At 36.2% G+C, this 17,502-nt stretch overlaps 1 protein-coding gene across 1 annotated transcript; it reads right to left on the reverse strand.

The window, feature by feature from the left end:
• Positions 1-4,205: 4,205 nt before the first annotated feature.
• LOC141440295 (vitellin-degrading protease-like) lies at positions 4,206-14,211 on the reverse strand. The gene is made up of 5 exons (XM_074104765.1): positions 14,163-14,211; positions 13,488-13,659; positions 12,288-12,540; positions 6,466-6,615; positions 4,206-5,417 (listed from the first exon to the last, which is right to left on the reverse strand). Exons 1-5 carry the CDS (start codon positions 14,203-14,205, stop codon positions 5,244-5,246), a joined length of 792 nt encoding a protein of 263 aa, XP_073960866.1. The 5' UTR covers positions 14,206-14,211; the 3' UTR covers positions 4,206-5,243.
• Between the last annotated feature and the right edge of the window lie 3,291 nt (positions 14,212-17,502).

The raw sequence follows: 17,502 nt of genomic DNA on the forward strand, positions 1-17,502 counted from the left end.
TTTTCATTTTCACGGCACTTTGCCCGGTCCTGAGCCAGTCTCATCCTCAGCTTACCAGTCGACTGCATAATGTGATCTTGTGATTGTGACCAACGGGCCGAAGGTATAAAACGGTGGTTTTGGTGGTATAAGGAATAATTGCAGGTGCCGTCTTTAAGAAAGCACGCCTTTACGTTTCCATAAACGACCTATTGTTGATATTTGATGCTTTATAGCGACCGCTGAATACGAGCAGCACTGCGAATCCTGTAGCTCAGGGGTTCTCAAACCGTGCCCTAGGGCGCCCTGGTGTGTGCACCCGAGAGCGCCGCGTGGCCTCTTGTCACCTCGAAAACTTAGGCAATCTGGTGAAAATTATCATTACTTATTTCACTGCACAAACCTGCGAAGCAATTCAATGGTGTGTGTGAAGTTCCCAATCTGCACTGGGCCCGCGTGGGAACTATGGCCCAAACCCTCTCATTCTGAGGAGAGGCCTGTGCCCTGCAGTGGGACGTATATAGGCTGGGATGATGGGATGATGATTTCAACCAGCTTGTCTCCCTAGCTGCGAGGGCACCGTGACGAAATACTTACTAAGCTTAAAATAATTGCGCCGTAAACTAAAAAAGTTTGGGAACCCTTGCCTTAGATACCTTTTTTGTCACTTATTACCTTTTCAATGAGGGCTATCGTTTTTTGTCTCACTAGATGGCGCACTGTTGCGTGAGGTTTTTAAGTATGGTTTTGAAAGTCTGTTATTACGGGCGTGAAAACAAAGTTTAGATTAAAATCATTATTTAATACACCTTAAAACTACGGGTTATGGTACGCCATATAAATATCGAGCATGCCACAGTGTTGCATAGTCCCTGTTTTGTTCGGAAAAAAGGGAGGACAAAGGTTTCCGAAAGACAAAACTGTCTCAAAACACAGACATTCATTGCCCCGGAACGCATATTTGCCATAATTAATTTCAGATATTGCAAAATATTCACAAAATTATTCTAATTATAAATAAACCCGCGTAGCTCACCCAAAAACTATGAGATTTAACATTTCGGAGACCTCACGCTACACTAGCGGCGAATTCATTCGCGATAGCCCTCATTGTTGTGTGTTCAAAATAGATCAGAAATTCATAACCGTACATCTAAAAGAGAATCTACTCTTTTCCTGCATACAGAACCAGCTGTTGTGAGGTGAAAATGTGAATGTTATGTTCGATTAAATACAAGTACCCGGGTAGTATCATCTGTCATTGCGTTCATTGAAACGAAATAAATAACGCTCTCCTAGGTACTATTTGCGCAATGTAACTCGAGTTGCACAATTTGGAATTTTCTTCACAAGTTGGAAAGATTTCTTGGATATGTGCCATGCTGAGAAAGCAGGTGTACGAAGATGGTTCACTTGGAAAGTTCAAAGAACTCACTCTGTCGTGAATGTATTAGAATCACTCCCATTGGAAAAGTAAAGCTAGGAACTCGACAAAATTGTACTATGATAACTAAAAAGTGCGAACAAAACAAATAGAGATGGCATCATATTTATCCGTCAAATAAATTTAATCAACGGATGGTGAAATAGGGGGTAAATCTCCAAGTGTCATCGCCCGGATTAGACATGAATTTTGACGCGGGTCTTTTTAACCCCCGACGCAAAGAGAGGGGTGTTATAAGCTTGACCGCTTTGTGCGTCTGTGTCTGTCTGTGGCACTGCAGCTCTTGGTTGTACCGATTTGAATGCGGTTTTTTTATTTGAAAGCAGGTTTTCTAGCGATGATTCTTATACATCGGTTCAGCCGTTTTTGGGATATTAAAAGTTGAAGTGACAAAGTCAGGGGTTTTCCAATATTTTTTTTATTTTCGAACGTTAGGTAATGAAATCTACAGAAGTCCCTGCTTGTTTTTTGTTTTTACTTTTCCCCAAATGTATTATCTTTGGCTGCATAAGCCTTGTACATCGAAAGGTGTTATCTGCCCGTTAAGCTACCGGATTCAGGCTCTTGTAAAGCGCAGTTTAAGTACTTTCCGAATACACTTTGAAGTTCCTTGCGTATGTTTGTGTATGAATAGTTCCTGCGCCAAGAATTCAAATTAACTTGGCTCTCTTTGAACATTAAGTTGTAAAAGTCCTTCAGTGTTTAAGTTAAGCGGGCGTAATTGTTTTTAGTTGAACGGAAAATAATGTACAGTCATTCTGTCCGTGTTTAATTTATCTGTTTATCAAGAATTTTTGTACAAAAACGCCACGGTAGCCTAATGGTTTCAAGCAAATTTCAATGACCTTTCAAGCAAAATAAGGTGCTAACAAAATAGGTACCAATATTTTTACAGCTCATAGTAGGTACTCGTCTCTAGGAGTAGACTTAAGTATAAAATATGTAAAGTTTTTGTTACATTTTGAAGATCATTAGAGATTCAATTTTACTGCGTAAAAACATCCTGTTAATGAGATAATTAATAGTCAGTTATTAAAACTTCTTTGACTGTCTTGCCTGTCACGAGTAACTGGCCACTTCAGTTAGATACATAAATATCAAAGTCACAATGCTTACTAAAAGTTTTCCCGCCCATCGTTGACGGTTATGACAAACGACGGTTCACGTGACAGAAAGTGTTAAAAATATCTTTTTACTCAAATGCAAAGGCTGATTATGTTTTGGACGGAATGATAATTTATTTATTTTGTTTCGGAAATTTAAACAAAAATATCGTATAAAAAGTTTTCTTAATTTATATTTAAAGTTAATTGTTGTGATCTAATTTAAAGTCTCTTAAAATATTGGTACTTAATTTGTTAGCAACTTAGCACCTTATATTAACGTAGTGGATTTAAACCCGAGCGCCTCTAAAGTTTTTCGGAATTTATGTGCAAAATGACATTAAAATTTTTACATAAACAAAGTTTGAATATTTCCCTAACCCATCCTTCTATAATACTCTTACATTACAACTACGATATATGTACGCATGTATGCCAAATTTTAGGTCTCTTGCACCAGTGGTTTAGGCTGTGTTTTCTGTCAGTCAATCAATTACGGTACTGTTTTATACTGGGCAAAATAATAAACAGAGACAAGAGATTTACTATTCCCGTGGTGCGACTGTAGATTCACGGCTTTTTAAGCTCGTAAGGCCCAAGGTCTTAAAACTAGGACAGTAATAGTCATAAAAAATTGGCATTAAGTTTTAAATTCTATTGATCATAATTTGACGTGGGTCTTACGAGGATAACTAACGTTACGATTACAACTACAGTCGGAAAAAAGATTAATAATAACAATTATAGAACTTATTTTTGTTATTCATATGAGTAAAGTACGACATAATAATATAAGATCTGTTAATACGCAAAGATCCTGTTTATAGGGAGTAGAAATTCAATAAGAATTTTAAAAAACATTTCACCGCTGAGAGCGGCCGGGAAATTGTATAAAATTCCATTACTCGACAGTTTTTTTGACTTTTTAGATGCACGTTTTGATTACGATAAGTCAATCCAAACAGCCAAATTTTCGTGAAGATCAAAATCCATCTATCGATTTTTTAAAAATTGCTAGACTGAGATTTAATTAAGAAAGAATCGGTGTATTTAAAAATGTGTCTGTATAGTCATGGCATGTGTCTTATAGTGTGTAAATGTGTCTGTTACTCTTTTTTTTAATATTTTGAGTTCAAGCACAATTCAAATACTGAAAAAAAGTTAAGTAACAAAATTAAATTGCCGAATTAAATAAAAAGCTTTCTCTACCTCTTTAAACTGTAATTGAGTTATAAAAAACTTAATGTCATTGTAATTATTTTTTTTAATTCATATAATACATATTATTTTTAATTAAATTATTATTTTTAGTCGTGTCGTGTATTTTAAAAATTAAAAATCTAGTATCTCGGATCGCGAGAAAAACCCGAAAAAGAAGCTTGAAGTAAATTTTAAAGCCTTGCCCAAGCATTTAACTTAAAAATTTAACAATTTTGCTTTATTTCCTCGCATTATTGGAGATAAACATTAGGTATACATGCCTCAGTGGAAGTGGCAATTCGTGTATTCATATTTATTGACGGACTCAGTTACGCTTCGTATGTCAAACTGCACGGTAATAATGTACAATTTTGTCTACTCTCTTTTCTTGGGTAGGTAGTATGAGTAAAGTAATAACTAAATTTTTATAACTAAACTAAATTTTTATTTTGTTACAACAAATACAAAACTTCATTTCTGTCATTTTCTGGTAATTAAGTATTAATACAATAATACATGTCAAGTTACAAAATTAAAATAAACTAAATTACAAAATTAATATAAATTTCTTTAATATCTATTATGGCATAAGAAGGCTAAGATGATGAAATACATTTACAACGCTGTCATTCGAGGGTAATGTTGTCAAAATCTCGCTTTGCAGGCGAATTAGGGAATGCAAGATTGACACAGTAAATCAAGGTAACTAAATCTCGTACCAGCGTGGGACCATTTCATAATTGATTTCGCTGTGATTTCTTTGGCAGAGGTATGGAATGTCAATATGACATCAGTAGCACAAAGGTTTCACCCCGGTAAGCGATTCAGTTTCTTTGACTGTACCACTGTTTACTGCAAGGATGCAGAAGAATCTGTTTGTTTCAGGCGGTCATTCAAAAAGCCGTGGTGGCCTAGTGGTTTGACCTATCGCCTCTCAAACAGAGGGCCGTGGCCCCCCGTGGTACCCCGGCTCGCACCTCTGAGTTTTTCGAAATTCATGTGCGGAATTACATTTGAAATTTACCACGAGCTTTGCGGTGAAGGAAAACATCGTGAGGAAACCTGCTAAGCAGGTGCGTGCGAAGCTACCAATCCGCACTGGGCCCGCGTGGGAACTATAGCCCAAGCCCTCTTGTTCTGAGAGGAGGCCTGTGCCCAGCATTGGGATGTATATAAGCTGGGATGATGATGATAAGGCGGTCATTGGAAGAGGTTTATCCTCCCGAGTCTTTACTTTTTTTAACGGATGTAGCAGCTTCGTTATTTTCAATATAATTTCAATATTCTCAAAATTATTTATTCAATGAACAATTTGTGCTTTATAAAGTACATTCTGGCGTTATTCTTAGTGTTGATTTGTTCTTTAAAAAGTACTAAGTGAAGACTCACGAATTTTTTATTGTTAAATGATAGGGGGGAAAACGAGCAGGCGGGTCGCTTGATGGAAAGCAATGGACGTCTTTCAGCTGTCAATGATGATGATGAAAACTTGATCAATATCGATAACTTTATCGTTATCAAACTCTCAACAGTTGTTTGATCTTCAGGAACAGAATGTTGTCATCCACCCAAGTCCTGAGGGCTGATACCTTGGCATACACCCCTGGGTAGGTGGGACGGGCGCACCCTATTCCCCAGGATACTACTCCAGCAAGTCTGCCATTATGAACCAGGGGGCCACCGCTATCACCCTGTCAATAAATAAATGAAAATTAATTAATTAATAGTTCATTACTTGGAAGAGAGGTTATGACGATGTCTGGTTTTTAAGCGTTTTACGTATATTGTTGTCTAGTTAGCAGGCTTTTTTGAATGATATTAAATAATAAATATTATTGTATTTTTTTTGATAATTTTCAATATTATTGTTGTTTTTTCTTTTTTTAATGTATTTCAATTATGCTTTTTATGTAATGTGCGAGGTCCGAATAAAATATTTCTATTTCTATTTTTATTTCTATATTTTAAATTTGAAACATACAATTTTGTAATCGATAGCTTAGTATCACACACATTCATACAAACTTTCGCCTATATAATATTGATGGGATTAAAAGTTTACTGCTTTTCGTAATGCCAACTTACACTATTTTACTAGCGCTGTTTAACAGCACTGAGGCTCCTTTCTACCAAAGATATGCGAGAATATGTTTCGAGGAATATAAGGTGGGCTCTATAACAGAAGCTAAAAAATTAAACCACAGCTTCCACTCTTAATTTTGAGCTAATTTAGTTCTACAACTTTTGAAAATAACTTGTATTATGATTTTTATTATAGTTTAAAGTTTAATTGGACAAACAATGTATTGCGAAATCCGTCAGTTCGTTACGTGACAGGCGATGTCATTTAGGCTATTGGATGCCGTACATTAAAAATACCATTTAATTTGTTTGGAATAAACATAATAATAAAATTACTTAATTTTGAAAGTTGCAAAGTTGTTTTTTGCTCCTGTTACAGGGTCCACCAGGTATACTCAGCGGCACAAAATTTGGCCCAGCCTTCATACAAAATTACCGATTTTGCGTACATTTGACGGCCTGATTTTTGCCGCTTAGTTTATTTTTATTAGCCAATAGAAACGCTTAATTTACCTATCCTCGCACAGCACATCTCTGGTGGAAACAGCAGAGCGGAGCGAGGCGAGGTAGATGAAGCGTTTCTATTGGTTCTTGAAAAACACATTGCTCGCAACACATCCTCGCACATTTCTGGTGAAAACGGAGCCAGATACTAACCTGACAAGCGTCCTTCCCACCGCTGGGCACGCCAGCGCACAGCATTCTAGGAGTGATGCTGTACATCGGCGCGTAAGCAGCATTGCAAACGTGCTCGTTCACCTTGGGTACAGACACCTTCTGGAGAGTGCGGGGCTTGCCACCACCTTCCTAAAATTATTTTTTTTTATCCATTATCGTCATATCAGCCGTAGGACGTCCATTGGACATAGGGTTCCTTCATAAACGGATTTCAGAAACCTGCTACATAAAAAAGTAAAGAAACAAAAGTGCGTCTTAAATAGTAGAAGATCCAAGCCCTGATCCCCTTCCAACCGAAATCCATACCCACCTTCCAAAATAACCCTAACCTAACCTTACCTAACAGCGCTTACATTTTAGGTATACAAATTGTTCTATTATCTAATCAAGTGAAAGTAATTGGCATCGACATAACTGTTTAAGTTTCTACCTGGCAACATAGTTGTTCGTCCAGGTAAACAATATCAAACCCAACGTCTACATATTCTATAGGTTTCATACTTTTAAGTCAATATAAAATTTTCTTATTATCTCGATGATGCCACAAAAATTATATTATATTTAAAAATAGCCTATCCAGGATTTTTTACCAAATCCATTTCTAATATATTTTATAATATATACTCAATTCAATAAGCCGTGGTGGCCTAGTGGTTTGACCTATCGCCTCTCAAGCAGAGGGTCGTGGGTTCAAACCCGGCTCGCACCTCTGAGTTTTTCGAAATTCATGTGCGAATTACATTTGAAATTTACCACGAGCTTTGCGGTGAAGGAAAACATCGTGAGGAAACCTGCACAAACCAGCGAAGCAATTCATTGGTGCGTGTGAAGTTCCCAATCCGCACTGGGCCCGCGTGGGAACTACGGCCCAAGCCCTCTTGTTCTGAGAGGAGGCCTGTGCCAGCAGTGGGACGTATATAGGCTGGGATGATGATGACTCAATTTATTATCAAATAGGTTTCATTCTATGATTGTTTTTTTTGAGTCTTTTTGTATTTTTTATTTCAACTCCAAATTTGTTACTTTTACGGGTATCCCGTGAAACCATAGCATTCCCAGCGCTGGTCTCTTTTTCTGGTTTTTCTGTGCATCCATGTCTCAGTTTGTATTTTCGATAAGGTTTCATTCTGTTATCAGACCGGTAAAGATATTTTCAAGTTCGAATCTTAGACCAAAAAATGCACTGCAAAAACCGCTGAAATCCGTTTAGTAAAAATTTATAGAAGTTGGCTAAGATTGACTACTGTAGCGCACCCTGGGCGTTAAAATACGAAAAAAAGTAAAAACCAAAGTGGGTCTTAAAAAAGTATTACAAGAACCGCAGAAATGTAATTAGTTCGAATTTATAGAAGCTGGTTAAGAGTGACTTCATAGCACACTGGCTATGAAAGAAGAGCGTATATTGTGTCTACAATACCAATTCATATTATTAATTTCCGCTCTATATTATAACGCATTCCTGAGAAAAAGATTATTGACAGTCGAACGGATGTACGAAAAATTTATCACAATAAAAGTTCTGTTTTTGCTGACAAAGGTGCGAAGGTACGCCTAAGTAAAATCTTTATAGACGATGTCTTTGTTGTAATATATATTTACACATGAAAACACTGATGTATTTTAATTTATGCAAACTCCACTCTGTAGTCTCTGTAATGAGAGCTTACAACATGCTCTGTATTATCTCAACTTTGCGCGCAGGTTATTCAAAAAGTTTAAAACTTATAATATTTTAAGCTGGCCGACTTTATAACACAACCTTCTTTATGTAAAATTCAAATTCAAATTCAAATTCAAATTCAAAATCTTTATTGCTTTCACGTAGTGTACAGATCTTACAATAGACACAGTTAATTATAACGTGAACCCTGCAAGGGCATTGCAATCGTTTAATAATATTAAATAATTCATCATTTATAATGGCACAAACATTTTAAATTAATTAAAAATAAGTCAAAAAATAAATATTTAAATACAATTTTTCAATGTCAGCAATAAATTATAAAACAATATTAATAATAAATTTAGATTTAAGTCTAATTCTGTTTATAGTCACTGTCAGAATGCAGTACTCAAATTATGAAAACAGTAACTAAATTACAAAACTATAAGCCTACTGAAAAAAGTCTTTTATGGTGTAATATGCTTTATCTAGGAGATATTTTTTTAAACAGACTTTAAACAAATTAATATCCTGTATATTTTTTATGGATTCGGGAATGTGGTTATAGATTTTTATTGACATTGCGTATGGACCGGAGTGTATCATTTGCAAAGTCGAAACCGGTTTCGCCAATCTCTGCCGTGGACGGAGATTTTGGGGACGAGTATATAGGGGAAACAGATTCATGTTCTTCTTGACAAACAGGCACACTTCCAAAATGTAAATTGAAGCAAGGGTAAGAATGTTTTGTTTCATGAAATGTGGTCTGCAGGTCTCCATTCTATCAATGTTTACTAGTATTCTGATACATCGTTTCTGCAGCCGAAATAGATGTTCAGAATCAGAACAATTTCCCCACAGTACTATCCCGTATTGGAGAAAAGCATGTGCGTATGCGTAATAAGCATTTGTAGCTGTTTTTAGGTCAGTGCATTTTTTCAGTTCGTTCAAAGCATATGTAAATCGACTTAACTTAGCCCTTACTTTATTAATATGATGCTTCCAGTTTAGGGCTGAGTCAATTGTTATGCCCAGTAGTGAAAAAGCGTTTACTGACTCAAGTTTAGTATTTTGAAAACAGTAATTAATGTTTATTGGCTGCTTTTGATGTGGCTTAAATTGCATGACTTTAGTTTTTTTGAAATTAATTTCAAGATTATGGTCTTTTAACCAACTAACAGTTTTTTCAAGAGTGGCATCCAATTGGACCTTAATGTCTGTTTCACTTTGACAGGGCATAACTATGGATATATCGTCAGCAAATAAAGTGCATGGTACTCTATAATTTTAGGCAAATCGTTAATATAAATTAAAAACAAAACACAACCCAGAACACTTCCTTGGGGTATAGATTTGGTAACTTCTATTTTTCCAGATGTAATCTTTTCAATTCTGCCCGTTAGGTAGTCATGATGTTCCACCTGGACGTATTGCGTACGGCCCGAGAGATATGAAGTGAACCATTCATGAGCTATACCGCGTATACCTATACCGTATAATTTATTTAACAAGATGTTATATAATACACGATCATAAGCTTTACTCATATCTACTAAAACGCCCAAAGCATATTTTCTATCGTTAATTATACTAAAGTACCTCCTGTATATATTTATATACTGCGAGTGTGGTGGACTTACGTTTTCTGAAGCCATATTGGGCATCACTAAATATTTCAAATTTTTCGCAGTATGAATATAGACGGCTACACATTGCAGATTCGAATATCTTGGAAAAGGTTGTTGGAAGAGCAATTGGCCGGTGGTTGCCACAATCACACTTGTCGCCTTTTTTGTGTAATGGTTTTACTACGGATAAAAAGAAAGAAAGAGGTACTTTGCTTTTATAACGATGTGAGCAATTAGATTTATGTTAGTCTTATTTCAAGTTTTCTTTCTCTGAAATATATGAAAAGGTATATCAAAATTCAACGTGGAAGTGAAACCAGCAATGGATGCAGACACCTTCTCTTATGCAGACACCCTTTTGCATCGATAGGACTAAAACATTGTTAGTCATATTTTGTAATGTGTCAGTCAGTTTGTTAATCTCTCATAAGTATAAAGAAAATATATATATTTTTAGCTTAGTACGAACCTCCAAATTACAAATTAGACAAATACCATCCTAATCATCTTCTACTAACAAGCGTACCTACTAGCTTTGATGCTATAAAATTGAAAGTAATATCTCTTTTTAGGGTTTCGTAGCCAAATGGCAAAAAACGGAACCCTTAAGGATTCGTCATGTCTGTCTGTCTGTCTGTCCGTCCGCATGTCACAGCCACTTTTTCCGAAACTATAGGAACTATGCTATTGAAACTTGGTAAGTAGATGTATTCTGTGAACCGCATTAAGATTTTCACCCAAAAATAGAAAAAAAAAATTGTGGGTTCCACATACTTAGAACTGAAACTCAATTTTTTTTATCAAACCCATACGTGTGGGGTATCTATGGATAGGTCTTCAAAAATGATATTGAGGTTTCTAATATCATTTTTTTCTGAACTGAATAGTTTGCGCGAGAGACACTTTCAAATTGGTAAATGTGTGATATTATGATGTACATTACCATGCAAACTTCAACCGAAAATTGGTTTGAACGAGATCTAGTAAGTAGTTTTTTTTAATCCGTCATAAATCGTAAAGTAAAGGAAACTTTTATATTATCTTAGGGTGTTACCAGACCAATCGATCGATCATCGATCGACGGCATCGATCGATGGTAGAACCGATTGGTCGACGTCGATCGATTGTTTCTACCAGACCAATCGATCGACGTCGATCGATGCCGTCGATCGATAATCGATCGATTTATAAATCGATCGACGTCAACCGGTATCCGTCGATCGATTGTTCCTACCAGACCAGTCGATCGACTTCGATCGACGGCATCGATCGGTGGTAGAACCGATTGGTCGACGTCGATCGATTGTTTCTACCAGACCAATCGATCGACGTCGATCGATGCCGTCGATCGATAATCGATCGATTTATAAATCGATCGACGTCAACCGGTATCCGTCGATCGATTGTTCCTACCAGACCAGTCGATCGACTTCGATCGACGTCGATCGATGCCGTCGATCGATAATCGATCGATTGGTCTGGTAACACCCTAACTTGCTGTTACGGAACCCTTCATGGGCGAGTCCGACTCGCACTTGGCCGCCTTTTTTTTTGCCTTTTTCATTTAGACATCAAAAAATAAATATTTTCTGCTACCGGCTACATCAAAAACAACCCAACTTCTAGCAAGGACTTAACGTCACTTTTGCGACATGTGTCAGTATCGACGAAAACGACGTTATTTCTTTATAAAGTAAATTCCTTCATAATATAATATCGCGGTAACCCACATCACTTCTTTTTTGTCACATAGAATATCTTAATACATAATGACATTTATTTGTCGCGCTAACTAAATCGCTATCGTTTTAGATTCCCTTTTTTATTTAGCTAGTCTTTATTATGTTCTCTTTAATCTCTTTGGTCTTTTTTGGTCTTTATGGAATGTTAATTATTGCCAGTGACTTTGTTTGCGAAGAACTCGTTTATCGCTGTTCTGCGTAAACTATGCCACTTCCATTATTTAAGTATATTAAAGGAAAAAAACAATTAAGATCAGCACAACTTTAAGAGGTTGCAGACGGAGAGATATACTTATTTCCGAATTCACAATATGGAAGTATGGCATGTTGATGAAATGTGAAACAACTTTGATCGACGCTATAATTATTGTATTACTCTACACTTCCGCAATACGGATGTTAACAATACGCAGTATTTTCAAGACAATATTATTATTTATCATAGCCATCTATGGAAAGATTGAGGTATTTTTTATTGTAAATATCTGCACTATACTGATTTTACTTAGGGGTACAGTCACCTGCATTAATATCTGCCACAACGGAGCGTGCAAAAATATCTGACTCATCCTACCGGCCCTAGAAATAGAATCATATCAGATATTTATGCACGCTCTGTTGTGTTTGTGTCAGATATTGGTACTGGTGACTGCACCTCCGTAACTTCGTCAACCGAAATTGTCGCTCGGACTAGAGCGATACCTGGCTAAATCAACTCTGGTTGTCACTGTCTCCCTCTTATCACAATAGTGATTCTTTTATACTTACTTCTATGGCTCCCCATCCACTAACTTCAGTGAGCGCACCATCTTCAATTTCTTCTCCATGTCCAACCATCTCTATAGGTTTAACGGTATCACTAAATTCCAAAGGCGTTTTTAACTTCAGCAGTCCTATATCGCTGTCCATCTTCGTGTAAGAAAACTTCGGGTGATACATGAAATCTGCCACTTGAATTAGAGTACCCCCTTTTTGACTTGACGAAGATCCTACGCGCACTTGGAAGTTAAGTGGGTTTGATCTGAAAAAAGAAACGTAAAAGGTACTAAATTTAAGCTAGAATCTACTTAAAAAACTTTCGTTTATATGACCTATGTTATAAAATAGCGTAAACGTCAATAACCTTATTTAAAAAATTTAGTTTAAAATACAAAAAAAAAAATTAATCATCATTTTTATCGTGTAAGTATAGATGAAACAAAAATTACATTTTGTGTCAGACTTTTTAAAGTTGACATCGTAAATTACTTTATTGAGTCAGTCGTTACTTTCTGTCGTTAAAAGTCTATAATATCAATGAACAACTGTAGTTCAAACAAAATACAAATATAATAATGTAGGGTTTTTATCTCAAGCAAATGTACCTAACTACTTGGAGGCTATTGTACCAATCCATACTTATACTTATCCATACTAATATTATAAATGCGAAAGTGTGTGTGTTTGTGTGTATGTTTTGTCCGTCTTTCACGCCGTAACGGAGCGACGGATCGACGTGATTTTTGGCATAAAGATAGTTAAAGGACCCGAGAGTGACATAGGCTACTTTTTTATCCCGGAAAAATGCACAGTTCCCGAGGGAACAGCGTGCGATAACCGAATACCAAAAGCTACTTAATATTATAAATGCGAAACTTCGTCTATTTGTATGTTTGTCCGTCTTTCACGTTGAATATGGAGCGACGGATCAACGTGATTTTGGCATAGGAATAGTTTATTGGCCAGAGAGTGACATAAGCTACTTTTTATCACGGAAAAATGCACAATTCCCAAGGGAACAATATTTGAATAGATAAAAAGACAACTCCGCAAAAAACTGAGCAGGAGTCTTAAAATAACATCAGTTTGATGATTATAATTTCGCATAGGAAAGTAGCAATCATGATTACTTAAACTATCAACTACTAGGTATGTAATCCGATAAAATAAACTAATTATGTATTGATGATGTCACTGGCAAATAAATACCCATAAATGCAATGCGCCGCGGTAACAATTATATCTTCAGAAATGATGGTGCCCCCACATGAATGCTGTCCTCTGTTCACTAGAGACACTTGGTACGGCGCTTCGCTAATGTCAATATCATCTCCGCCAACAATCCTTACATCTTCGATGCTTTTGGGTGTTGGTGTTGACACTAGAAAAAAATTATAAACGGTTATCTGACTACATTGAATTGACCCGTACCATTGATTTGATTATGATCTGTACCACTACCATGAGTTGTAGAGGCGCTGTACAATTCTCCATATAAATAATTTACGCCGTCGCTACTGTAAACTCATGGTCCGTCCCCTTTGTCTGAGAGGAGGCCTGTGCCCAGCAGTGGGACGTATATAGGCTGGGATGATGATGATGAAACTCATGGTAGTGGTACTTGTGGAAAGGGGCGGAAAAAACGGAGACCGTATTGCCTCAATTTGGCTAACGTTTCTGGCGCTCGAGTTTGCAATCAAATGACAGTTTGTGTGCGAATCTGTCATTTGATTGCGATCGCGAGCGTCAGAAACGTTGAAACGTTAGGCAATGCGGCCTCGGTTGTCAAAGACATGATACCAGACGAAATACACCGGGTAAGCCTTTAACAATTTGGCGACTATAAAAAAAACGAATAGTTCAGCGACTTTTAAATAGACTTACCAACAAGTCCCAATAAAGCAAAGCCTAACACCCTATTAAGCATCTTGAAAATAACTGGAATAACTGTAGAGATAACAATTAATTCAAGTTTATATACCTTCTAGTTACAAAATAAAGAATTAAGGCCAGAATCATTAACTGATAAAGGGAACCTTCACATCGTTTAAAGGGCTTGACTGATAATTGCGAAGTTTTAAGTGTTGCATCAATATTGGTCAGGATCCCATTTGTTTTGATTAAATTAGACTAGGTAAGTATTCATAAGCCGAGTTTAGACTTGCAAGAAAAATCATGCAAGTTGCAAAAACCTGCGGCGCTCGATTGACCACTACAAACTCAGTGACTTTACGCCATCGTAGTGTAATGCAACTTGCACGATTTTCTTGCAATTTCTAAACTCGGCTTTACACTGGTTACTTACTTTATTAGGCTGCGTTTTCACCAGAGATGTGCGAGGATGTGTTGCGAGGAATGTATTTTTCATGAACAATTTTATTGTCTCTGTGCACGACATCTTTTTTGGCTCTGATGCTCTGACGTTTTGAAATTTCATCGCGACATTGTGGCCAAAATCAAACCTATAACGCAAAAACTACTAGACACTGGCAAAATTGTCCTCGAATGGACAGAGCCATATTTTTTTTAAAGAAACAACAACACCAACAAACCTATAACGTATTAGTTTATAATACAAAATTACTGTGATACCGTGATGTTGTGAATTCATTTTTGGTCATTAAAATGAAATAAGGTACTTACCTAAGTAAAATTTATTCAAAAAGTGTGTTTTATTTTCGTTATGTCAGGGTTTGTTTACTTCATGTTTAATTGTACTTTTACTGTAAAACGAAAAGATAAAGCTATCTTATTGGTTTCTTTGAATAATAGTAAAATTATATAATTGCTCTTATATCGCTAGTAATAAATTAAATATCGTTTTCAGATCAAAATGAGTATCATTTTGAAGACCGGTTTTGTGAGTATCACTCAATATAAAATTTCAACCACAAACCGTTTCATAAGGAAAATTGTTGCTGGACATGTCCGAGATGTAGAGGAATTAAGAACTAAACAGGGACAGTGTTCAATAATTCAAGCTAGCATCATAACACAAACATCTATTACTAAAATTAGGTAGTTAAAGTATACAAATTGCTTTGTTAATGACAGAGCCTAGATTATTTCTTCTTTTGGCCACTATGAGCGCTGCGATAGATTTCATTACCCCCACCTAGTACCTACCTACTTCGCACCCTCTCAATAGAAATGCTTCATTTACCTATCTTCGCACAACACCGCTCTGATGGAAACAACTGAGCGGAGCGAGGCGAGGTAAATGAAGCGTTCCTATTGGTTCATGACTAACACATTCCTCGCAACACATCCTCGCACTTCTCTGATTGGAACGCAGCCTTAGATTGTCTATGTATCAGGCACTCAAAAATTTCAGTTCCTATAGAGTTTAAAGAATTTGAGAGAAAATAATATTTTAAAAAAATGAGCCGGTCACGATTTTTAATGGGTCACGACTGTTGAACTTTTAAGTTACTTTAGAAAGGTCTATACCATTCAACTTTTTTTTCTTTTAGTTTTTGAGTAAGTATTTTAATTTATTTTATTTTTTACTTACAATTTCAAGATTATTTTTTTTGTAATACTTTTTGTAAGCTTGTGTTATCCTCGATCATAATACATTTGGCGCTCTAAGGGTTATACTAAATAGATTGAAAATTACGCGTAATAGATTACATTCCTGTAATTCATGTCAGGTAAGAATATTGTCATTATTTAATGGACATTTCATAATCATAGTCATTCACGTGAGATTGTTATCATGATAATACATGATAACAATGATAACAGAGGGTCAAGTTGCACGATGATTAACTGCTACATTACAAGGGGCTACGTCGTATAAAGTTAGTTTCAGCTAAAAAAAATTTTGTTTAAGAGCGTTTACCTACCTACCTACTACCACCTGCTACCTACCTGCTGAGCTGGCAACGTTGCATTTTGTTAGTTTTTCTCGATTACTCCATAAAATTGAATGAAAATTAAAAATTTTGTCTGATAGAACACTTCTTAATATATTTTAATGTGTCTACTCCAATAATTATTCGTGATAGACTTTTATTTTCTTTAAAAAACATTAGTTCGTTTTTATAGAATATAAAAGTCTATCATGAATAATTATTGGAGTAGACACATTAATTTATATATAAGTAGTGTTCTATCAGACAACATTTTTAATTTTCATTTATTTTTATGAAATAATCGAGAAAAACCAACAAAAATGCAACGTTGCTAGCTCAGCAGGTATAAACGCTCTTAAATATCATTTTTAATAAGCAAACTTTTCGTTTCGGACGTGCAACTGTAGTGAGACTCACTTGTAGTGGAATAAGCCAGTTAAATTGCATCTTTAATCGAGTTCAGCCCGATATGTTTCGGACTAATTCAAAGACCTTCCTCTAGGAGCATACGCCAGGCGGCTGCTGCAAAACGCGCAGCAGGCACGCCGCCGCTCTACTCCCATGGCTCTAAACTCGATTAGACACAAATGAGTTATCCGGTGTTTACTGTTTTTTTCTAAATAGTTTTAATCTTTGTTAAATGTATGTACTGCATTGTCATTCGATCTCTATAGTAAAATGTATACAAAAATGTAAGTAAATCATTTTTTCCACTGAAACTGAATTGAAATAAACTTGCAAGCAAAAAACAGACCAATGTACAATGGTGTGTATGTTCATCATCATATCATCAGCCAGAAGACGTCTACTACTGAACAAGGCCTCCTCTTAAAACGCCACATCGAACAACTCGCCACTCTACCGTGGATGTCGTCAGTCCACCTAGTGGGAGACCTGCCAACGCTTCGTCTCCGGGTTGCGGTCGCCAACGAGAACTTTTCACCCCCCAACGGATGAATGAAGGTGAAGCTAGTAACAAACAAAGCTTGTAGAAAGCGAATCCGAAATCAAACTTCGGAAAAACAGAATCCGAAAGCCATGACAATAAACAGTTTTCAAATAATTTCCAATACACATTTTTAAGGAAAACATTTGGAACTCGCCCGAGTTGTGTCGCTTTATTATTTTTACACAGGCAAATCCTACCCCCGGCAGCAGCTGCGATATTTACATTTTTATCGAGTTTCCATGATAAAAAAATAATTTATACTTGTTCTTTGATCTTGTTGGAAATATTTAAAGAGGTCAATCATGTTTTATTTATGAAAAGAATGCGTCCCTTTTCGTCAACTTTTACGTTATTTTCATTTTAGTTCATTAGATACACAATTATGTTGTAATTGGTCCATGTGGTCCCGGCGCATGCA

Source organism: Choristoneura fumiferana, chromosome 22 (genome assembly GCF_025370935.1).
Source record: "Choristoneura fumiferana chromosome 22, NRCan_CFum_1, whole genome shotgun sequence".
Lineage (NCBI taxonomy): Eukaryota > Metazoa > Arthropoda > Insecta > Lepidoptera > Tortricidae > Choristoneura > Choristoneura fumiferana.